Raw genomic sequence first — 25,328 nt, 5'->3', positions numbered from 1 at the left:
GGACCCTCTACGATTATCTAGAACGAATCTCTTCGATCAACATATAAAAGACTACAAAAATGGTCCAGTTTTTTGGCTTTATTTTGATTGTTGAGATCAGTTGCAAGTGGTATGTCCGACAACCTCGCAGTTTGCCAGCTGAATGGGGTCGGCGTCTAGGGAAATAAACAGCATATGTGTCATGCTGTAAATGAGTGGAAAAGGAACATCGCGAAGCGTGACGGCTTTAAAGGATACCGTGTGGTATAATTAAAGACAAAGTACTATTCTTACATATTAGACTTGGTATTTAGTTCTGCCTCCTCCGCAAGAAATGATCTTAAGTGGCCGCCATGTTTTTTTTTTTTTAACTTCAGACGATAACATAAACAATGCAGATGCGCGTAAAGTTTTTTCTTCAACTTAAGTAAAACAAAAAGCGACCGATGAAAACAATACATTGGAAAAAAAAGATCCGAAAACCAATATAAGTCGTCAATTTAAAGGTGAGAGGTGCCTAAACCTAAACAATAAACATAGATTCCATGAACAAAGTTTCTTTCCTAGAACTGCCCGCCCGTGGAACTCTGTTCTGCTGGTCTGTTTTCGAGCTGATTACAACATGGTTGCTTTCAAGTCTAATGTAAATAAGTTCTTGTACCGTCCCCTTAAATAATTAAATTGTACTCAATTTTCAGCACTAACGATCACTTACGCTGTTGTCTCAGTGACCACTGTACACTTATTAACCCTTATCCTTGAACAGCGTCCAGGCCTTAATAAGTGGTGACTCCCTCCTTCACTTCTTATTTTAAACATAATATATTTTATGTTTATAAGTAATTCTAGGGCGTCATCAACGTGTATAAAACTAACACACTCACACACACGCGCGAATTTCATTTTTATTTTACCGTGGAGTGACATGAGCGTGTGGACTAAAGGTGCAATTTTACCTAATTATTTTTACTTATTTCATGTATTGACCAAAAAGTGTCCTCTTAGCGAAAACGTTTTAAATTCCTGTATCAGGATGCTGTGTAGAGAAAGTGGGGGGTGGGGATGGGGGTCTAACGCCGGCACTGACTCTAAGCACCCATCCACATCAGCGAAACAAAACACTGAAACAGCCATTTTAGAAGCAGTAGTACGAGTATTTATTGTTCTCCTGATGTAATAACTAACAACTTAACCAATGATATAGTAGATATCATTCGTCGGCGCCATCGCCCCCTCCCCGCCCTCCCCCGTTGTCTCACTTTCACACACAAACACACACACACACACGCACGCACACACACACACGCACACACATGCACGCACAAACACGCGCACACACGCACGCACGTGCATTCACGCATGCGCGCGCGAACACACACACGCACACAATTCTCTCTCTTTCTCTCTCTCTCTCTCTCTCTCTCTCTCTCTCTCTCTCTTTTAGCGTCGGCTTCTGTTCAGTCAGTTGGAGCCGATTCCCCCATTCCCTTCCCCCCCCTTACATTGCTTTCTGTCGTTTCTTTTGTAATAATATAAAAATGAATCGATTGAAAATTGATGAGGCCGTGTTCGTGTGATGTCTTCTTCTCTGCAATAAGTTATTGATCTCTCTTTACTTTAACAACTCTGACTGCTGTGAATGATACAGACACACCAAAACAAGAAACGCAATTTTCTTCGTGTCTTCCTTCCTGCATATTTATCCAATCAACGAATTTGAAATGTTATTATTTATTTGTATAAAATAAAAGTGCAAGACCTGAATTAAAAAAAAAAAGAAAAACAGGAAACTCTTTATCATTTACATGCCCATCACAGAACGAAAATGTCATGTTCCAAAAATCACGTAAACTGATGAAGCTTTTTTTTTTTTTTTAACTGAGAAAATCATTTACTTTTTTTTTTTTTTAACGATTTTTAGTCGTTAATAGTAAATCGTAATCGTCACAAAGCTGATTTTTAACTCTGTTTTTAGAGAAGTTGGGGGAGGGGGTAAACAAAGATGGATTTTAGATATGGCCAGTTAGACACACCATAAAGGCTTCCTCAAAAAATTTGATTTTTTCAGTTAAAAAAACAAACAAACAAAAAACATAATTGATCAATTTACGTGATATTTGGAATATGACGTCTTCGTTCCGTGACGGGTACGTACATCTTTAGACTTTTCTGTAATTTTTTATTTATTTATTTATTTTTTATTTTTTTAATAGCTGAATTATGGACTTGCACAAAATAACTGCAAAATGTAGCACACGGTTGAAAATAGATGCTTGGAAGAGAGACAGGTCTAATTTTAACTAACATAACTAGTAACATTCACCATAACAACGCAATCATATTTAGCATTCATTCGCCATTCGACAAAACAAAATCGCTCATAGATTAACCTACTTAATGCCTATATAATATAATGTGCAATGGAGAATAGGGGGAATAAAATTTATATATATATATATATTATATAATGTAATACAGGAGTTAATATAAGACTCCTCCTACTTTATTAACTGTGATAGATAAGCACACTTGCTAGTAAAAAAAAAAAAAAGAAGAACAAAAAGATGCAAGCCTTAAAAGTTTAGTGAGACTGAGAAATGATTCCTACGAACGCTAAAAAGCAAATGGCTATAAGTTCTACACTCTTTGTTTCTCCACTTTGTTGGAATTCGCTTTCTTCCTCACTCCCCCAATGCAAGGAAGTCTTCACATGAACGTGGAACTCCAAGTATTTTCCAACCAATGAAAATCGTTTCAAGTTCCAGAAAGTAACGCTTACATGTGAAAGTGGTAAACCAGTATGAACTTTTTAAAAAAATTCGTATATAACATGGTCAACAAAATCAGTTTTTTCCAACACTTATAGTAATCTATCTCTTGTATACACTAAACTGAACATAACTTTGAATGAAACTGAAAAAAGTTAATAATAATAATAATAATAATAATAATAATAATAATAATAAATATTCGTCCAAACTTCTTCTTGCCAACTCTTGACTTCAACTGTAATCTTCACTGACTGTTCTCACTATCTCTTTCTCTCGATTGTCCAAAAAAGAAGACTGCACTGCGATTTCTCCTTCATTTTCACAGCAGTCATTGTCATCATATGCAAATTACTGCCATACGTATATTAATAAACCGACTGTAGACAAAAGTTTTTCTTTTCTCTTTCCTTTCTTGATTCCGTCACATGACAGGATAGACAGAGGTGCCGCCGCTTGTGTTAGTCACGTTTTTTATTACTTTCACCACATTCCCCCCAGATGTCATTATTACAAATAGTGCAGCTGGGTGCAAGCCTCTTTATTTGTGTGCTCCTGCAGAGTGGGGAAGCAGCAATTTCCTCCACTGGAGAATTACATTCAAGATTATTTTCAGTTAGCTTATCATCATCGTCATCATCAGAGGTTTCTGAGTTACTAGTGTCGGAAGCATCATTTATTGATACCGACCTTGGCCTGTTCAGTTGTTCACTTTCTTCTGACAAGCCACTAGCAATATCAAGTGGTATACGAGCTCCTGGACAAGGGGGCAAATTCTTTATATGATAAAGGATTTCATCAATTATGACCGAGTGTGGACTGTTGATTCCAGTCACCCGACCTATCTTGGACTTACTTGTACACTCTATAGTACTTGTACACTTGCTGTGAGGAATTCTAACCCGAACAATGTCTCCCACTTGGTACTGCTCCTGGGCATCTTGCGAGTCAGAGCTAGTAATAGAGTCTACACTTTGGATACGAACATCGTAGGTATATATGGTATTGGATGGCGCCATAGATATGGAAGCATTTGGTGTGTGAACTTTTACCAGTAAACTGCTTCTGATATGAAACATTATTTCCTAGCCATAATAGTTGTCACACTTCTGTGATTTTTCACAACTACATCATTTCTTCTTGGTTCGTAGGTACACCATAATCGGAGACACACACTCCAATCTTGCAGAAACTGCCGAAAGTGCTGGCTGCTAAATGCAGTGTCATTGTCCATTAGTATTTTGATTACTGGGCCTTGCTCATAAAATATGGACTCTTTATCACAAATCGTGAAGGACCACAAGTGATGACTGTAAGATAGTGTTCACTACCATAACGAGTAATGTTCGCACCCAACCTGTTTCAATTGTCCCTCACATCAAGCCTCCCTTTGCACCAGTGTACAGGTGTAGGATCGATAGACTGGCACGCCTCGCATGCTTTAACCATCATCTGTACATCATCTTTTGACACAGTTGGATCCTTCCATTTAGCAAAATAAATGTGCGGGGTGTCCACTCTGATGATGAATGTGTGCGATTTGCTTAATGTTCAAGTAATGTGCAGTGGAAGTGCAGGTAAGTTGAATGGGCCCAGCTTCAGTTTTTACTTTACTGCATTGCCAGTTCCCTGAGGCGCTCTGAATATAGACATATCAATTTTTGTACCTAACTCGAGTGTCCTTCCAGGTGGAGCTAATTTTTTTTAATTAATTTTACTCATTAATTAGACAATACAAGAAGGAGAATCATCAACATTTTGATTATATGTGCTGATAAAAAGACTTAATATTTGTCTCAGAAATATGTGCCCACTATAACTGTGTTGACATTGAATTTTTGGAACATACATGCTTTATAATGAATGTCATAATTTCGTATTATTATAAGTTGTTATGTTTAAAATCTGGAGCCTTGTGCATGTGTGGGCTCCAATAAAGTCAACAGGGAAATGGCCACTTTTTAACAGCTTTTTCCTGTTGACTGAGGAATGGATGAAACGTCCTCTGCATTCCTAGGAGATCTCCCCCTCCTAAGTCGCTGTGTCCTGTCTTTTAGAGGAAGTCTATTGCTTATTGCCTGAGGCGCCCCTATTGGGGACTGGCCAAGAAATTAGTGTTCCTTCTTTAGAGGAGCTGGCTTGACTTTATGTTACATCTTCCTGCAGTGGAAAGTAACTGAATAACAACCCTGGTCGACCCAAAGTTCTATCTATATACTTGATTTAATACCTGCAGTATTTGCTGGCATTTGATAGACTTGATTTATTTCACTTTTCTTCTACCTAACTTTTAGGTGTTGTTTTGTTGGTCTAGTTAGGATACGATCAAAGTGAAAACATTAGGTTAGGAGGGCACTTACAGATTATGGACCACTTCGACTGTTTTCTCCAGAAAATATTATACATGTAATTTAAATTTCATAAATATAGAATATACTTAAAGTTTTAAGTGGGTTATGCTCTCATAGACTTTTTCAGGCTGCACATAGAGATTCGAGCACTTCCATTGTCTTTCTGAATAAATTTTACATATGGCAAACACAAAAATCACAGACACACACATACATTAAGTTTTATATCATATATATATATATATATATATATATATATATATATATATATATATACGAGGGTACTTCCAAAGGTAAAGCCTCCTATTTTGTATTCCCAAATTTATTTTTCTACATAGTCACCACCATTCTTAATACACTTTGGCCGGGAATTCAATGACGCATCTCAGCTTCTGATACATATCCATGACAGAGGTTGCTTTCATAGAGTCTTACATTGTCAGTATCTGTAACAGAGAGATGAAACCTTCAGGTCATGAATATAGCAGATCAATCATCATAATGCCATTTATAATCCCTTCTGATCCATTCAAGTATAAAAAAATAGGAGGCATTACTTTTAGAACGCCCCTTGTGTGTGTGTGTGTGTGTGTGTGTATATATATATATATATATATATATATATATATATATATATATCCCGTGAAACCTGCTAGCAAGTAAAATATTAAAAGTGTTATTGAACATAACACAAAAAGGAGACAACACAGGTGTACAATAAAAATGTGGTGAGAAAGATGCAATACATTTCAAGGTAATGCTGTAATATATGATGATCATGATGATAGTGATGATATTGTTGCAGGCAGGATTGGAGGCTGCTGTTAGTGTTGCCAGTAGGGCCGCTGCTGCTAGTTGTATTGGATCGGAACAGAGCTACTGTAGTAGATGATGATGGTGGTAGTAGTATTAATGAAACTAAGATGACGATCAAGGTCTCCAGCCATCTTGAATCATTATGGGGTCAGTTTGTCACAATGTATGATGATGATCTGTACAGTGTTATGTGGAGCAAAGATTCTTAGCCTTGATGCTAGAAACAAAGCTGCTGCTGCTACTGACTGTCATCAATGGATTGGTGCATGTGCTGGGGACAAAATCAGAAACTACTAGTGGTGCTGGTAGAATTGCTGCTGCTTGGCGTAGTTGTTGCAAATTACACTTGGACAAGTACTATAGGTCATCATGATCATTGTGGTCATCATCATGCTACATGGATCTGAAAATTTCAATTGTTGGCATTGGTTTCCCTGATATTTTTCTAGTCAGCATTGTTAATATAAAGACATTGGGTACTTACAGGAGGGACCACATGAAGGTTGCCAACATCCTAAGTGAAAGTGATTTTGTGGAATGAATTGGATTCAACTACACATGTCGTCATCATAGTGTATTACTATTTCACGTCAACACTGGCGAATGTCAAGAAACTCCTCCCTTTCACTTTTGATAGGAGCGACATTCTAAAGGTTTATTTCAAAGAAGTGGGATAGCATGGAATTGTGCACCTTCTTATTTTTGCATCAACGTAGGGTGGAAAATGGCAACATGGCCTGGCGTCTTCTTTTTCTTTTTTTACTGAGGAGTCATTACTTATCAAGGCCAACTTGAGAATAAAGGTTACTAAGATGGTGTGTTAGTTGAATGATAAAGAATATCATGAGAGGATTAAAAATAATAAGTGAAATAACATTTGATTATTTACGAGGATGATTTATGACAAGTATTTGTTGATATGAGATTTAAAGATGACCATGTTGTAGTCTGCAGGAAAGGAGTGCTGTAGTAATGTGTTTCACTTATAGGAAAGTTATCTTGCTGGATTTTATAATTAGACCCCCCCCCCAAAATCATTCCTCCCTGCAACCTCTTTCGCATAGAAGAGACATTGAGAGCCTGCCTCAGCTTTCTCGTTATTTTCACGGCAAATGCTCGTCTGCTAATATGAAACGTTTTTAAATAATCAAAATTTAATAAGGGCGATAACTCATTTTAAATTAAAGGCTATACTAGGAGTTGTTTACCCTAGGTTTAAAAATGTACAAACGAAAATGACTTCACTGTCTCTCTGGTATATTTATTTCTATAAAACGGTTAGAAATGTGACACAAGGTTAGAAAGAGTGGGATTGAAAAATAAGCATCCCCGAGGAGGAACACGTTAACCTACAAAAAGTGCTTGGGCAGCCCCGTCAGCATTTCCCAGTAGGAGCACCTTAGGTGATTACCAATAAACCCCTTCTCACAGAGAAAAGGTAAAGCCTGGGAGGGTGGATCTCCTAGAACTGCACAAGACCATCAACGCACCGTACTTAACATAGAGGTCATTATAAGAATGGCCTAGATTCTGTCGGCTTTGGGACATCCTGCGGCAGCAGCGCCACCTCTCGTAACATTGGTTAGGTACAGCTGGTTTTTAACAATGTTTTCCATTGTTTCCGTGCTTTTGCATCTAACCTACTAGTTTTTCTCTTCTTATTCTTCTTCTAATTCTTCTTTTTCTTTTTTTTCTCCTCACACTATTTCTCCTGCTTACGTCATTTCCTCCCCCCACCTCCACCGCCGTCTTCCTCTTTCATGAAAGATATTAAGAACATGTTTATAGATAATCGATTACAATAAACTGCTGAATTTTTTTTTTTTTTTTTTTACCATATTGATGTTCTTTATTTCATAATGATGACACCCACGTATGTTGATGTATAGCAACTAATTAAACTATCCCATCTTCTTTTGCTTTCTCTTGTATGATGTAAAAGTTGACTGGGGTTTAATAACCGACGATGCAGTGTGACACAACATTGCTTTTAAGGGGGGGGGTAAGTCAGCGTCTTTGCGGCTATGTATATAGTAAAAATAATTAAAAATTTTGACTAGCCAGAAAAGCTCATCAAAGGGCGAAATTTAGTCTAACTCTTAATGAGAGCTGTTTAAGCCTTTGTTAAATAAGTTTTTTTTTATGTATTAATGGGTCACCACTTATCAAAGCCCAAAGCACACTCAAGGATAAAGATTAATTAGTTTGTCAGGTGGACAAAGAAAATGATACCATAATGTGTAGAAGCGATAGTTTCTATTTACTTGTCTACAAACGAAAGCTGAGTTAGACATGAGGTCGGAGTTAGACATGAGGTGGAGAAAATCCAGCTCCCCCAAAAAGGGAACTCTGGATTGGAACAAGAACAGAGTAGACTAAGTACAACATCAAGACTGATACTACACTTTGTTATTAATCAAAAGTTTGAGATTGTTGAAACTGAACAGCATACAGTTATTTAATAAAATAACTCAACAAGAATTTGTTAATATTGAACTTGAAAACGACAATGTTGTAGTCGGCTGAGAAGCATCCCTGTGTTATCGTGTGTCACAGACGTGTGTTTCTTGGAAATAAACTTTGCTCGTGAAAGTTTCATTTAGTTTTAGGTAGACAGAGGAAAAAGGAAAACTATTTTGCAGTTGGAGATAGGTGAGTTTATGCTGTGAATTTTTTATGGGGGAGGGGAAATAGATTGAATAATAGTTGAGCACCCGTCATGAAAGAGAAAGACTAACAACCTCTCTTCTATGAAAAAGAGGTTTTAGGGAGGATAATAGGACATCTTCCCACTAGATTTCGAATGTATTATTCCTAATGTTATTATATTCGTTATCCCAAATATAAATATAACACAAAGTATTGAAGCATATAAGTATTTATTGTTATTATTATTAATTATTAAATATTATTGATTTTTATTAATTATCTATATATTAATATGATAGCGTGTGTGTTCTTTTGTGTGTCACGCTTACGTCCAGGTCGTTTAATTGTTATGTTCTATTTCTTGTCATAAATAATTTTACCAAGAATTCTTCATAAGTTTGGGTTGCGATTTCGACTATAGCTGATGGCACTTAAATTTTTTTTTTTTTCATAAATAATTTTATCAAGAATTCTTCATAAGTTTTGGTTTCGGTTTTGGTTTCGATTATGGCTGAAGGTACTCAAGTTATATATATATATATATATATATATATATATATATATATATATATATATATATATATATATATATATTCGTAAGTTTTTATTTGGGTTTCAATTCAAGCTAATGCACCCAAGTCATATGGATATACTTTTTTTATTTTTGAAATCACAACTTTATAACATATAAAAATCGATAGAACATTAACTCTATAATGATATATACGAAATCTGCAAGAATTAAAATATCATATTAAAGTGTACTTTACGACCGGGCTTTACCAGGCGTTCATACTAGCTTAGATAAATACTTTTGCAGTTTTAACAAAAAAGCTACAATAATATCTGAGCATCTCCATTTCCATTAGACATCTACAGAATGCTAACATCAATATATTACAAATGAATGAGTCCCCTGTGGAATTTCCATAGGTCCCACTAGTTAATTATTATTAATATTATTATTATTATTATTATTATTATTATTATTATTATTATTTATGTAACATAGTCGTTACATGTCAGCACTCGGGACCCATATGTTGTATGCAGACAGTTGCAAGGAAACATATACAAGGAAAGAATTCAACTAACTTTTTTTCAGTTGAAACAAGACATTTATTTACAGGTACTTCCAGAATAACACCTAGTTATTTGTTCAAAAGTCTTCTCATACTCCAATGTGCTTAACAAGACTCTGTCATGTCGAATATGTGGTATTCTGTCTTTGTCCAGCCATGTTTAGGAAACATCTTTCTCTGTCGCTCTTGGGCCACATGTGTAACAAGTCTATTTTATGTCCTTCTTGGGCCACGTTTTTTTTTTTTAATAATATTTTTCTTCTTTTCTCCCTTGTTGTGACATCACCTTGCATACAGCTCGGTCATTTGCATACAGCTGCTGCTGTTGCTGCCATACACACGTCCACTTTCTGTTACATTTACTCACTAGAAGTTTTCAAGTAAGTCATTAGCGATGATTGCTCACTAACAATAACAAGTAGTCTTTTCTGGAGTTTGATTGACAAGTTTGGAATTGAAAACCATGTTTAATTTTAGAAAAATTTCTGATGGGTAGCTAATCTGTATAAGTCTTGAAGTGAAAAATAAGGTTTTTAGTGCATAGCTAATTTGTATAAATCTTGAACTGTAAAAGTTTTCAGATGAAGACCAAGATTCCGTCTCATGTGGCCACAAAAAATTATGTGTCAGAACTCTAAAATATTCAGTATGTTTTATTGAGCGATTCTGGGTTTTGCTTGGTTGCTACCAGAGTGTGACTCCATTTGATTGCTCAGTTCCTATCACCAGTGTCTATAAATAGAATCTTTCAATTTTCTTTAATCATACCTCACATTATATTGAAAATATTTCAACATCAAATTTCCCAAGATTTTCAGCACTTTCAACCTCTTTTGATAACCAGTGCAAATCATTTTTGGTATTATCGCAACAGCCGTTTACCAATGATTTCTCGTTGCTAATGATTGCTGACTTCCTTTGAACTCTGAATGGAAATAAACTTTCCTCAAATTCTAGTGATCTCTGTATCCTAAAAATGGAGTTCTGGATGTTGGTCTCTTTCAGTTTTTCCATCTTTATTGATCCTTCACGATGATGTTGGTAGATTTTTAACCAAGGATGGTATTGCCAAATGCGCGCGCATGTGTGTTTTGGGGAGGGTCAGTTTATAAGAGTTTTTGGCAGTGTCATTTCCCTTGGACTTGTGTGATGTTCTATCTATACATTTTGTTCTTTTCCCGAATAGTCTGCAGCAAGTTAATCTTCCTTGGTTAGATGGATTGGTTTCTGCACTTAAGAATTTTACCTAAAATTTCGGCTTTTCATTGTATGGTTTCAATCTCTCCCTTTTTATTTCAATTTCACCTCGTGTTTTGCTCTATTTTTTTTTTTTTTTTCAGGATTGTTCCTACTACTCCTACAATCACTGAAATTTTCTTTAAATTTCATATTCCTTTAAACCTCATGTATTTACTTTGTTTTTCTAACTTTTTGATATTCACACTGTGATATGCTGGGATGGCGAAATCTATACTTTAGCAGGTTTTTCCTTGTTAACTATTTTCATATCTGGTCTTCTTGTTAGGGCAAATTACTCAGTTTGTACTTTCATGTTAAAGAGAATTTTACACTTTTAATTTTTAAAAATTTAATTTGACTTTGTTCTGTTTTTCTATGCCTTTAAAATACAGATGTTTGCATAGTTCCCAGTGAATTCCTGTACTTTGAATTGAATTTTCAATCTCCAGAAGACTGCCACTTAGAAGTGATTATAACTTAGTACTTTTATCCATTGCACTAAAAGACAAACAATGCATTCTGTTCCATTATTTTTTTTTTTCAGATTGACCTCGTACATATATAAGTATGTGCTAAAATCATTCCTTTATTATATAAAATGACTGTGTGAAAAATGTTTTCTTTGGACTGAAATATATTTTCTTTATTTTTCAGAAACTAAACTCATATACATATATGGAGTACTCTCAACTACGAATTGGTCTTATCAATGGAGACTATTTTGGATTTTAAAGACAAAGAATTAAAAATACAAATTTCTTTTTAAAGTTACAAATTTTTGGGATCAGTGGAAGTTTAGTTTTAACATTGGAGTTCTTGCAATTCACCAGTCAACCAATAATTCAACCCTAGCCAAGCCATGGGGATGATGTATCACAAATAGCCAACAGTCAAAAAACATTAATTTTTTTTTAAATTCTGCTTTTATGCAATATGGAAAACTACGGAGGGGAAAAACAAATTCACTGCAATGTTGGTGGTCAGCAGTTTTCACATAGTTACACGATCCCGGGGCCACCACCACCCCATGCTCGGATTGCACCACATATAGGGGACAAATCATTCCATGTGGACATGTATGGACCAAGTTGCTATTTACAGGCAGCAACTAGCAATGACCGTACCATGCTGGTGCCCTGTGGAAACCTCTATGCTGCCGCGAAGCAGTACACCCCACAGAACTGTTACATTCAAGCTGTGGCGGCAAGTCCAGCTGTTCCGGCCGAATCACCATCACCCATGCACGAACAGCAGCAGCAACAACAACAACAACAACAACAGCAACAGCAACAACAACAACAGGGACAAAGTCAAGGGTCAAGTACCCCACAACCGCAGCAACTGCAACCCCCACAGCAACAAATTGTACAGGTTCAGACACACTTGAGTGCTAACCAGATGAGTCCCAATGAGAAGCCAATACTCATTGCGGCGCCACAAACGAACGCTTTAGTTAGTTCTAGCACAAACGCAAGCACTGATATTTGTGCCCAACACCAGGCAAAACCCCTCTTACTTTTGAGCAACGCCAACAAGAATCTTCTGACACCAAACTTCTATCATCACCATCATCACCACCACCATTACTACCATCACAGCAACGGCCACAATCATCAACCACTCAGCAACATCAACAATATCTGCAACACAAATTGTATTCCTCATGACACCAATACCAATAGTATCAGTAATAATAACAATGCTAGTGTTGCTACTACTAATAATAATAGCAGTAATACTAACATGAATGACAATAGTAATAACAATAACACTAGTATTAGTAGTAATAGTAATAATAATAGCAATACTAATAATAGTAGTGCTAATAATAGTAATAATAATAGCAACAATGATAATTGCTGCAGTGCTAACTGTAATTGTACTAACATTGTTGCTCCTATTTGTTGCAATAACAGCAGCATTACATGTAATAATAATACTAATGAGTGTGCCAATAGCAATAATACTATTTCTAATAATATTAGTATTAATATTATTAATGCTAATAGTAACATGCTAATTACTGGTAGTGGTGGTGGTGCTGGTGGTAGTAATTGTAACGTTGGTAACGAAAAGAGGTGCGTTAAGCCGTTTCATTGCACCGAATGCCCTAAGCAGTTTGCGCAACGACACACGTTACAGATACATAAGCGATCACATACTGGAGAGAAACCGTATAAATGTGAGACGTGCTTGAAGCAATTCGCCCGTCGCGACAACCTGAAAATCCATGAGCGGACGCACTCTGGTGAGAAACCGTTTAGCTGCGAGTTCTGCCCGAAAAAATTTGCACGCAATGACAAGCTGCAGATCCACCGCCGATCACACACGGGCGAACGTCCGTTTCCGTGCGACTTTTGCTGCAAGCAGTTCGCCCAGCGGGACAAACTACGGATGCATCGCAGGACACACACTGGTGAGAAACCCTATGAATGCGACCTCTGCTCAAAGCGTTTTGCCCAGAGGAACACATTGCAGACCCACAAGCTGACACACTCCGGCCTGAAGCCTTTCCATTGCCAGCTGTGCCCAAAGCAATTTGCCCGCAAAGATCACCTGCAAATCCACACCAGGACTCACACTGGAGAAAAACCATTTGAATGCGATGTTTGCCCGAAGAAATTTGCCCGCCGGGACAAGCTGCAGATGCACCAACGGACGCACTCTGGCGAGCGACCTTTCTGCTGCACCCTGTGCCCGCGCCAGTTCTCGCGCAAGGATAAACTGCAGATACACCACAGGGTCCACTCTGGTGAGAAACCCTACGAGTGTGGGGTCTGCATGCGCCGGTTTGCCCAGCGGGACCGCCTCCAGCTACACCAACGGACCCACACGGGTCAAAAGCCGTACCCGTGTGACCTGTGTATCCAGAGGTTTGCTCGCCGGGATACGCTACAGATCCACCGAAGGACCCACACGGGGGAGAAACCCTTTCGCTGTGAAGTGTGCGGCAAAGCCTTCTCCCAGACTGGAAAGCTCCAACGGCATCGAAGAACGCACAAGCAGCTCAGGAAGCCAAACAGCGGAGGCGGAAACAGTGGGAATACAGGAGCATTACCCGGATTAGTTAGCAGCAGTGGTAGCGGCGGCGGTGGCGGCGGCAGCAGTGCTGGTAGTATCACTGGACCTATCGGTAGTGTCATGCCAAGTTTCGGGACTGAGATGAATGTAAATACCTGTTCAGCTTCTTCGACTAATATTTCTGGCGCTCCCACAATTGACTCGTGTAAGAACGGTAAGGAATACACCCCACTGAGTACCATTATGTGGCAAACTATATACTCCTAAAGGGTATACGTAAGAGACAAAATGAGACTCTTATTTAATAAGATTTTTTATTTAAAATGAAAAAGGACAAGAAAAAAAAACTTAACATAAGGTCAACTCAAAGTTGGATCAATAAGCGTTTATTTTGATGAAGTCAGGAGCTCTATTATTTACTAATCAATATACTTGATTTTATAATCAGTTCTACACAGCAGTAGAACGATAGTCTGTAACAATTAAGTAAGCACAACGTCATAATAATACTGGTGGGAGAGAGGGTGATAAATTGGCGATTATTTGCATATAGGGCCATCTGTAATTGTACTAAAATCGTTGCTCGCATTTGTTGCAATAACGTCAACATAATATGTATCAATAATAATACTATATTTCTGAATTTTTGAGATGAGCATTGATTGTTTAGATTCTTTGGACTACTGTTCTCATCTTAAGTGTTATTTTCACGTTTTAGTCACTTTAACCTCCAACCTTCATCAGGTGTATCTTGTCGAACTTAGAAATCTGTGGCATAGCATGGACGAAAATGCATGTGAAATCACATCACTAGTAAAGAAAAAAAGACTATAAAAAGGAGAAAAGAAGACGATCATGTTAGAGATGTGGAGAACATTCAAGATCACATAAGAGATGCGCGTCACATTCAAGAAGTGGGTGACGTTACAGCGATAACAATAAGGAAATAAATGTCATGCAACTAAAAAAGCAAGTTGAAGATCTTTTCTATTCTTAGTCTCCTTTGCGACTGAGATTACGTGTTTGTTCCCAGACAACATTACATTTTTGCATATAATTTCGAATGGAACCTTTTATTTAATCCATGGGGGTAGCATGCTCTTGTTCTGTCAGCTACAGCTGGGTGAAAGTCTTAAGTAATTCGCAATTGTATTTTAAGTGTCACCCGCATTGAGAATTGAATCTTCAATCTTCAGAACTTACAACTGAATTATACCAAGTGCTTTATCCTGCGGACAATTCTAATATGAATTTTATGAGCCTTAAACCCATTTTTTGTTTTTAAAAGGTTCTGTTCAAAATTTCATGCAGGTTCCACAGTTTAACAGAAAAAGATTCCTGAGTTAAATAAAATACACCTGATGAAGGCCAGAGGTTAAATCGACCGAAACGTCACGAAAATGTGAGAACAATTGTTTGAAGAATCCAAATATGAATAAATAATATTAATAATTCTCTCATGTAAGAATGGAATCGTTTGTTCTGCAATCTGAACAGAAAAAAATTTTAATTCCTTTCTTTGAGTATTTCTGAACATTAAATTTAATTCACAAAACGTAATGAAACACTTTTTGGGATTATTTGAATTATTCGAATTACTCTTCTCATTTTAAATGCTATTCTCAAAACGTTTCGGTTAATGTAACCTTTGACCTTCTTCAAGTGCATCTTGTCATACTCAGAAATCTTTCTGTTAAACTCAGAAACATGTATCGAATTGCAAACAGAACTCTTTATTTTAAACCACATCGGTAACTTGCTCTTATTCTGTTAGCCATGATTGAACCTTCAGCATCCAGAAAAGGTTAAAAGTTCAATCCTCAACGTGGGCGATACTAAAAATGTAATTACAAAATAAGACTTCTACCCAGTCATGGCTGACAAAGCAACTATCAACTACACACATGGATTGGATAAAAGGTTCGGTTCAAAATTAAATACAGATTCCAGATTCGTATTATTTGGATTCATCAGACTACTGTTCTCATCTTCAGTGTGATTTTCACAACGTTTCAGTCGATATAACCTCCGACCTTCTTCAGGTGTATCTTGTCAAACTTGGGAATGTTTCTGTCGAACTTGGGAATTTGGACTCAAGATACACCTGAAGAAGGTCGGAGATTACATCAACCAAAACGTTGTGAAAACCACACTCAAGATGAGTACAGTAGTCCGATGAATCCAAATAATACGAATAACCAATCCTCATCTCAAAAATTCAGAAACGGCAGATTCCAGAGTTTGACAGAAAGATTCACAAGTTTAACAAGATGCACCTGAAAAAGGTCGGAGGTTAGATCTGCTGAAACGTTGTAAGAATAACATCGAATATATGAACAGTTGTATGAATAATCCAAATAATCCAAATTATCTTGTATCAAAAATTCCGAAAATGTCACTTTCATATAAAATTTTTTATTCAACAAACTCTAATTGAAATAAATTGATCCTGATGTAAAAATGAGGCTGGAACCAAAGAGACTCATTGGGAAAAAATAAAAAATAAAAACGTTTATTAACCAAAATATTACACAAAAAAAATGTAAATCCAAATATTTCGGATGAGAATTATGATTCGTTTGTTTTAAGTTTTCCAAAAAACAAATCGAAAATATTGCGTTATAAAAACAAATGAAGAAAAAAAAACAGTTTTGTTTCAGTACCCATTTTGCCTATATTCCCATGAGTACTGGGAATATTTTAACATATTTTAATTAACGTAATGTTCTATTAATGGAAATAACTTTTGTTTCTGTTTCTTTTTTTTTTTTAACGAAATTCCTGGTTCAATTGTACTATGGAGATTGTTGAAATATCTCGAGTATTCTGCTTGATTTTCACCCACATTTTGGATAAAATGGATTGCTGGTCTTAAATTCTATTTATTGTCCTGAAATATAATTTTTATTTACTTTTTTAAAGGTTCAAGAATCTTACTTGAAATCAATGTTTTAATCGTGTTTAGTCTTGTTTTTTCTTATGTAAGGGAATTATTGATATGGATGGTGATAGAGAAGGGCCAGCTGTACAGATACTCCTATTGCTGCTAGACGTTATCACCATCGCAATGAATTGTAATCTTGCCTAAGTGCTTGTTAGCGGCAAAAAATGCACCCTTTTTATACAGGTCGCCAGCTGCTGCTTCGTGTTCATTTGTTTGATTAAGCTGGAGTTCTGCACAGAGCTTATGAAAATCATGCCAAGAAAGCAAAATGTGACACAAGGTCGTTTTTAATGTGGGAGAAAACCAGCTGCCTAAAAAGGGTTGCCCAAAATAAAATTGCCTTAGTATAGAAGGGTTTTCCCCCTCCATTGACTAAGAACAAATTAACTTGAGTGCTGCATCAGAGCAGACATCACACCCCGACATAAACAAGGTCAGTATCCAAGTGTAGCCTCAGAATTGTTTGGTCTGCATGAAGTTCCCCTTGTTAGTCACGGTTAATTGTTCACCTGTAGAATTTCTGGTTTCTTGCTTTAACACCGAAAACAGCAAGGCTCAACAATTACATGGAAAGTCGAGGAAGATTTGACACAGAACACGCAAAGTAATAGCGTAGAAGCAACATTGCTATTTTAGGTAGTGAACAGCTGTATTTCAAAATTCATAATGATCAGTTTAGGAGTGAATCCTATACATAGAAATGTATATGTAACGTTGTCGTTACATGTAAACACTCGGGACCCACACGTTGTATGCAGGCAGTCGCAAGAAAACAAAAAGGAAAAAATTTAACTCCTTTTTTTCAGTTGAAACAACAAACATTTATTTACAGGTACTTTCAGAATAACGCTTTGTCTTTATTCAAAATCTACTCGTGCCTCTAATGTGCTTAACAAGATTATGCCGTATTGACCATGTGGTGCTCTGTCTTTTGTCCGGCCATGTTTAGGACACATCTTTCCCTGTCACTTTTGGGCCATGTGTGTTACATATCTACTTCTGTCCTTCTTGGGCCATGTTTTTCTTTTTGTATAATCTTTTTTCTTTTTTTCTTCCTTGCTGTGACGTCACCTCGCACACGGCTCAGTCATTTGCATATGTTGGCTGTTGTTGCTGCTGCTATATTTGCATCAGCACTCTGTTAGATACCTAATTTTATAGAATAGAAATATATGTAAGACAACACGATGCCCAACATAAAACAATGTTAAACTCAAGATCGTCATAAATATATTCCATTGTTTATTTATGTTGCAAGTTGGACTTCCGCATAGAGCTCACAAAGATCATGCTTCATGATAATCTGGTCTGCATGAAGTCCTCCTTGTTGATCGCAGACATTTATTCACCTAGGAATGTTGCAGGTTTTTACTCCGACACTAAGAACAGCAAATCTCAGTGATTGCATCCAAAGTCAGGGAAGGTTCGGGTCAGAACACGCAAACACAGAAGAAGCATTGTCACTTTCACTCCATTGATTTTTGGCTCTGTGTTTGATACACCTTTGCTTGACACACGTAGAGGTTGGGACAACCAAAAAATGGCAATACCTGATGGTTTAATTGCGATCCTAATACAGTTTGATGCCAAACCTGCCAGGAACCAGAGTCCAGATAGATTAGTTCTGACACAACCACATGGCTACCACCTTTACAAAGAGGGAAACTTTATGGATTGCATCTGCTGCTATTAGTGCTGTCTTAATGTCATCTGATTGGTTAATATTAAAGGAAGATGCATACAGAGAAACGGAAGTATATCAATCTCTGCCACATGTGAAGAAGCAGTCGAATCGTTAACTTCCAGTTCTGTTATTAGGAGTATCGAGTTATAGACACGATACAACAATTTTTTGTTCATTTTTTTTTTTTGTGACAAAAATATTTTTACTTTGTTTTTTATGTTTCTTTGGAGAAAAACTAATTTTTTGGACAAATACTAATTTTTGGATAAAAACTCACTTTTGAAAAAAAAAAAAACTCATTGGGGGGGGAAGGGGGGGGGGACAAAAACTAAACTCTAAACATTGTTTTCATGATCAAGGAAAAAAATTAATAAAATCAAAAATCAAAGAAGAAAAGATTAACTCATATTCATAGATAATTAAATAATACATGAAAAAACATGGCCGCAATCGATATAAAAGTTGTAGTTTGTATAAATTAAAAAGCAGAATACAATATTATTTCAGGACAATAAATACAATTTAAACCAACCATCAATTTTATTCAATATTTGAGTAAAACCTCAGTGAAATAAGTGAAAGTATTCCACTGGTTCTTATACTACAATTGAACAAATATCTCTTTAGTGTACGTATTATTTTTTCTAATCACAAAATACGTGGACTTTTCTTAATAAATAATGTTATCATTTTCTTTCAATTATATCAATACTATTTCGCGTTCTAAAAAAAAAGGTAATTCCACTGCAGTGAAAATTATGGTCACACGAAAACATACAAAATAACGGGTGATCCTTTCTTCTTCTTCTTCTTTAGGGCAAATTCTGCTTCTTGGAGTGGAAAAAAATGATTCTGACGGCATATGGTATTCAATGATTCTTCTTTGTGAATGCTAACCGAGAAGACGTCGTCGACAATCTATCTGAAGTCTGATCATTTTGATGGCCTTTTATCTGTCGGACTGAGTTATGTCTTAGGTAGTCCTTAGAGATTCTCTCTCCCAAGTCTTGCACTCCATCTTTGGTAAGGGGTTGGTTTGTTGTCAATTGCCCAAGGCGCTCCTATCAGGGAATGTCGACAGGGCTACCGATTGCTATTTTTAGAGGCCAGCCTGGCTTCTTCCACAAATGTGCTAGCTTTTCCTCCCACCTTCATGGCCTTGTGTCGCATCATACTTACATGAGAAGTTAGTAAATATGTCCGTCGGTGGCGTAATATTCGAATTAGATAAACGAACTGTTTGAAATGGGCTACCATCGAGAGCTGTAAAATATGATAATCGATTTATATCTTAAATTCTGAGTGACGTGATCAAAAAGGTATCGATAATTCTTTTTTTTGTTTGTGTGTGTGAACACAGACTGCTGTACTTGAGACTAATCGAATTTTTTACTTGCAAAATTCCTCTTTTTATAAATAACTTCATGTTATCGTCTAATATTTGCATGTAAAATGGAATCTTCAGATATTGTTTAACGTTCATTTTAATACGTGAATATTTCTAAAAAAAAAAAAACGATTTTAAAACTATTTTTTCTAGATTTAATTTTAAATGCCTTTGCCAGATTAAAAGGTGCAAGTCCAGAGTTAAACTAATAAAAAAAAAACGAAAATGAAGAAAAATCTTTAACTAACAAAATCAAATTTTATGAGAAACGAGAATTTTGTCTTGATATACCATATTTAGTAAATAAACGGAAACAACTCAATTCGAATTACTAACATCAAGATCAACCTTGTAATCGCTACCCTCTACCATCAAAAACGCTAAAAATCGCTCAAAAAATATTTTCTATACATAAAAATAAAAAAACTACTTAATCAATTTATGTGATTTGAAGGATATGACATTTTCGTTCCGTGATGGATTCATACATCATATTTTTTTTTTTTTTTTTTAATAAGGTGAATTCTGGGCTTCAACTGAATAAAATTATTTGAAAACAAAAAAATGTAAACTATAGCGGTCATTTGTGCGCCCCCCCCCCCACACACACACGCACACAAAAAAAAAATCATCCATTTTTTTTCTTCGTACGAAACCATTTGCATTTTTGTAGTTTGGTTACTTACGAAAATAAACTTACGCTATTCATATTCTATCAAATTCACTTAAATTTAAATATTCAGCAAGATTAAATTCACTTACAATTCCAGTTTTAAAATTATGTTTATCTAATCCTAATATTGCGCCACTATCTTTCGTTCTAAAAAAACGATCACCGAATTGATCAAAACATAATTTAAAAAAAAAAAAAAATGGCTACCAAACGAAAGGAAAGAATTGGGTTATTTCGAACGACATATACACAGTAGAAAATTATTTTCCATTAGTTTAGAGGGACAAAAGGAGGAATTTGTTTTTACAAAGCATTTTGCAGGGAAAAAATTGCCAAAATTTGTAAAAGTTAAAAGTTTGTAGAATTTTTGGCATTTGTGCATTTTAGGTTTGGAGGATACATTTTTTATTTTTTATTTTTGAAGAATTCAACACAGAACAAGGGGAGACAATTCAAATAGTTGTTAAAATATGGCGTAACTTATTGGTAAAAGCGAAACCATTACTAAATTAACACGATAACAGAATAAAACAATTATTATCTGAACATTTTTTGAATGAAAATATTTTTTATTTATTATAAAATAATTAGAATTTCGAAATAAATTATAACAGGCATTTTTTTTATGAAATGAATAAAAATAATCATTGAAATTTTATAGTTTTGAACGGTCATTATTGTAATGTGTGTGAATTCCTTTTTAACTTTAGCGATGAATCCAAATAATTATCATTTGAAAATATAACAGTATTTCTTGGAAATACACATTTTTTGAAAAATTCTTTGAAAAAATTGAAGAAATTATTGAATTGTATCTGCTTGTCCCGAATGAATTAAAAAATGTTTTCTAAACGTAAAATGCGGAACGTTTTAAGTGCCAAAATTCTTGTTACATTTCATGCCAGTCCAATAGGGTGAGCCGCTACGGTAGGTATTTTTCTGATAAATCCTAGGAGGTCCACTCTCTTAGACTTTACCATTTCTCTTTGAGAAAGGGTCAGTTTATTGCCAATCGCCTGAGGCATTCCTTTCGGAGAATGCATTTTTGCAGGGTCAGAGTACACTGCCACTGGTGTGATAGTTTTTCCACCTTCGCTTTCCTGCATAGAGAGGAAGGTTAATACCATTCCTTCAACAACCAACCCTTATCCCTGAGTGGCTTCTGTGCCTTGATAAGTAGTGACTACCGTGTAAAAAAATCACTGAGCACATCTCTTCAAATATCTTCAACGAGCCTGTAAAGTAGTCGTATCGCAGACAACAGCCATGATACTTAATTTTATTCATTTTTTTTTTTTTGTCATTTTTTTGCAAAGTCATATAACGAGTTATCTTCTATTAAGAATTACTCATGTTTACTGGTGACTGCTTCAAGAGTTTCTTAAATTTATTTGACAATGAGGAGGACAAAAAAAAACATGACATCCAAGACTAGGTTTTAAAAAAATGTTGGAACTTGGGGAGAGACTTTAGTCGACTTTAACTTATCTAAATATATCGTATGTCAGTTAAAAATGTAATCCATTTATGCCATCTTGATTTCGGGAGCGCAATTGTTAGAAATTGCCAACAAAAAATACTTCCGGTTAGCTAAAATGCCGATTTTCCTCCCAAAATGTTAAATTAACTCTTATTGACTTTCATAAAGCGCTGATAATAGTGGCGATATTCCGCGTACGGCTAGAAGTTGAATTTATTTTTTATGAAAACAAAATTACTAAATGAATTTCCGTAATTCTTATTATTTATTTTCCCTCACAAGTAAGTATATAATTTTTGTTGTATCCATATTCAATCTCGGTGTGACCATGGAGAAGTATTGCAAAAAATGGTTGCGATACGAACAATGTAAAACAATATAAAATAATCTTTAATAAGTTTGTGACATCGGAAACTTACACGTGAATTTCTTATAAAAAATAATAAATAAAAAACATAATAAAAATAAAGAAATGAAAAGTAATTTGGGAAAATAATGACTTTCATCGATTTCTTCGTCAATTATATGATAACTGTTTATTTGGCCTCTAAGTACTGTTCGCAAATTGCATATTTTCCGGCCATAATCACACTGGTTATATTTTAATGTTAAAAACAACTAAATTGAGAAATCGGAAGTCGACAGATTAAATTTTTAATTAATAAAAGCGCTAGACGAGATCATGTCCCAAATTTTCAACTTGTGTTTGATCAAAATAATCCCGGCTTTCAAGTGACTTTTCGAAATTTCGAGCAAAAAGGATCAATTTTACGTTAAACGTTTCAGCAAACGAAAGAGGTAAGTTTATAATGATGGAATCCACTGGTAAATCTACCCGGAAAAGAATTTGACCGATATGGATTCATTTCGGTAAGCTTTTTCTAAACGTCAGGTTTGTTTTACAATCCACAGAGATTTGAAAAAGTTGTCGATACTCATGCACTTATTGATCCGTGCTGAAATAACAACGTTATTATCTAAAAAGCCATGGGGAGGGTGTTTTGTACCTAACCATACAATTGAATAAAAAAACATATCATAAAACTTTAATTAAACTTGAAAATACGATTTAAAAAAATAGCACGGATCATTAGTACCAAGTTGTCAAAAAAAACAAAACAAATAAAATAAATGTTACCAAAGACGAGATAAGTTACTCTTTTACTGAACTGGGTATGTTTTCAGTGTTCTTTTTACTAAAATGTAAAATGTTTACGCGGCTCGAGAAACAAGCAAGTTCAAAGGGTACGCGACCACAAGAAAAATGGCCGTAATGTATTTATTACATGGCCATTTTTTCTTGTGATCGCGAACACTTTGACATAGCTTGTTTTTCGAGCTGAATAAACATTTTATATTAAGTAAAAACACGAAAAACTTACCAGTTAGGTAGAGTAGTAACTTATCTTGCCTTTGGTAACATTTATTTGTAGTATACTTGATTTTTGACCATTTTTACGAATCTCTGTTGATTGTAAAACAAACCGAAATGTCTATATTCATCTCGTTTCAGGATCTTTTTTTTATTTGTCATCTGTGGGGAAGGCTGTTTATTTTATGGTTCATTTCGTTCCTTAGTTAAAAGATATTTCTGACCAGAAATTATTACTTTCGAATTGACTTATTATGATTTCAAAACTTAATTCGAACATCTATAGAATTTAAATACTTATGTAGTCAGGCCCTAGAATCGATGGAGAATCCAGAGTCAGATCGAGAAATGGTCGCCGCCTTCCCTGAAATCTAAAAACGCAGACGAACAGAGTAAAATTGAATTATTGGTACTTATGCAGAGAAAGTATCGTGCTATTTTTTTAAATAGTATTTTCAAGTTGAATACAAGTTTGATGGTGTCGTTTTATTAAATTGTTAGTCGAAAGCACAGAATAGTTTTAAAAAAAAAACAGTTCTTCCCTCTCATGTGAGGAATGAGTTTCGAAACAACGTTATTTTAACACTTCTCTGCATAAGTACCGAATTATTTCATCTAGTAGTCGGTATTCCAAATTCGTAATTGTAGATTGTTTCTTTTGTACCAAACGGTTATAAACAACGCTTTAAATTTAATTTAGACAGTTTCAAACCGATACGAATAATTGTACACCGAAATTTAAAAAAAAAAAAAAAAAAAAATTCCCGGGGGGGGGGGGCTCTTCTGCATATTTGGTTTTTCAAGATAATTTTGTTTTTGAATTCTGGTTAATATTAGGATTAATAACGAACTTTTTTTCTTTGGGCACTTATGCATCCATGTTACCGCGCTGAAATAATAACGTTATTTAGAAAGCCATTCTTAACATGGGGATGGTGATTTGTAACTATTCTGTAGTTCCACTTAACAATTTAATAAACAAAGATAGCGTAAGAATTGAATTTAACTCGAAAATAGTATTTTAATTATATCACGGTAATATAGATGCATAAGCACCCTTTTTTTAGTCCCCCCCCCCCAAGGTAAAACCGCAATTTAGTAGCATCTTGTTTTTGTTGAATATTAGTAAATGAATTTCAGGAGTCATTACCAAAATTCGTCTAGTGCACATTAAATGAGACAAAAAGTAAAACAAGGAGTGCTGAAAATGATCAAATAATAATTAAATAAGTAATCGAGTCCAATTTTATTAGTGCAAAAAATAGCTCTTGCTTTTGTTTTCAAAGGCACGTTTAACTAACTTAACTGAAGTATCAATTAAAAGACAAAGAAACAAAATGAATATACATAAAAGTGAGAATGTGTGTGTGTGTGTGTGTGAGGACACTTCTCAACCTATACACTCAATGAATTTTTTATCTACAGACTTGGTATATATGGTATTCAGACGTGAAAACTTTTTACTCGGTTTTCATCCGGAAAAAGGGGACTGCTAAAGGGCTCAAAATTAAAAAAAATTGGTACGTGGGGGACATCGGATTTGTATCTGTTTGTCAATTGTTTCACGAATGCGCATGCGTGAATCGTTCACATGACAGATTACTTATGCTAAGAATAAGTAGGGTTGGAAACACTTTTTAAAGATTGTGTCGAGCTGGTGGTATTGATCTCAGCTCAAGTATTTTTTTTTAATTTTTATTTTTTACTTACAAGAAGTGAACTGCTTAGAAAAAACAATATTCGAATGCACAATGTCTCAGTTTCTGTATGAATTAAAATGTAATATATATGCCGGGCGGGTTGCTAGTTAATACGTAAAAAGAGGGTTTCTACATAAAAGACAACTGTTGGAAAGATTTCTCGACCCAAACGATAAAAACACG

The 25,328-nt window shown here is 35.4% G+C and overlaps 1 protein-coding gene across 2 annotated transcripts in view; it reads left to right on the top strand.

The window, feature by feature from the left end:
* Positions 1-19,369, top strand: part of LOC145242071 (uncharacterized) — a 106,746-nt gene extending 87,377 nt beyond the window's left edge. For both annotated transcript variants that reach the window (XM_080104978.1, XM_080104979.1), the window contains one exon: positions 11,539-19,369. In XM_080104978.1, the coding sequence (XP_079961104.1) occupies positions 11,818-14,172 (2,355 nt within the window). In that variant the 5' untranslated portion in view covers positions 11,539-11,817 and the 3' untranslated portion in view covers positions 14,173-19,369. The remainder of the gene's footprint in view (positions 1-11,538) is intronic.
* Positions 19,370-25,328: the final 5,959 nt, after the last annotated feature.

This window comes from Euprymna scolopes, chromosome 21 (assembly GCF_053919585.1).
Source record: "Euprymna scolopes isolate OS-2025 chromosome 21, ASM5391958v1, whole genome shotgun sequence".
NCBI lineage: Eukaryota > Metazoa > Mollusca > Cephalopoda > Sepiida > Sepiolidae > Euprymna > Euprymna scolopes.
Note: the sequence above shows the minus strand (reverse complement) of the source record. Positions and strands in the feature narration are given on the sequence as shown.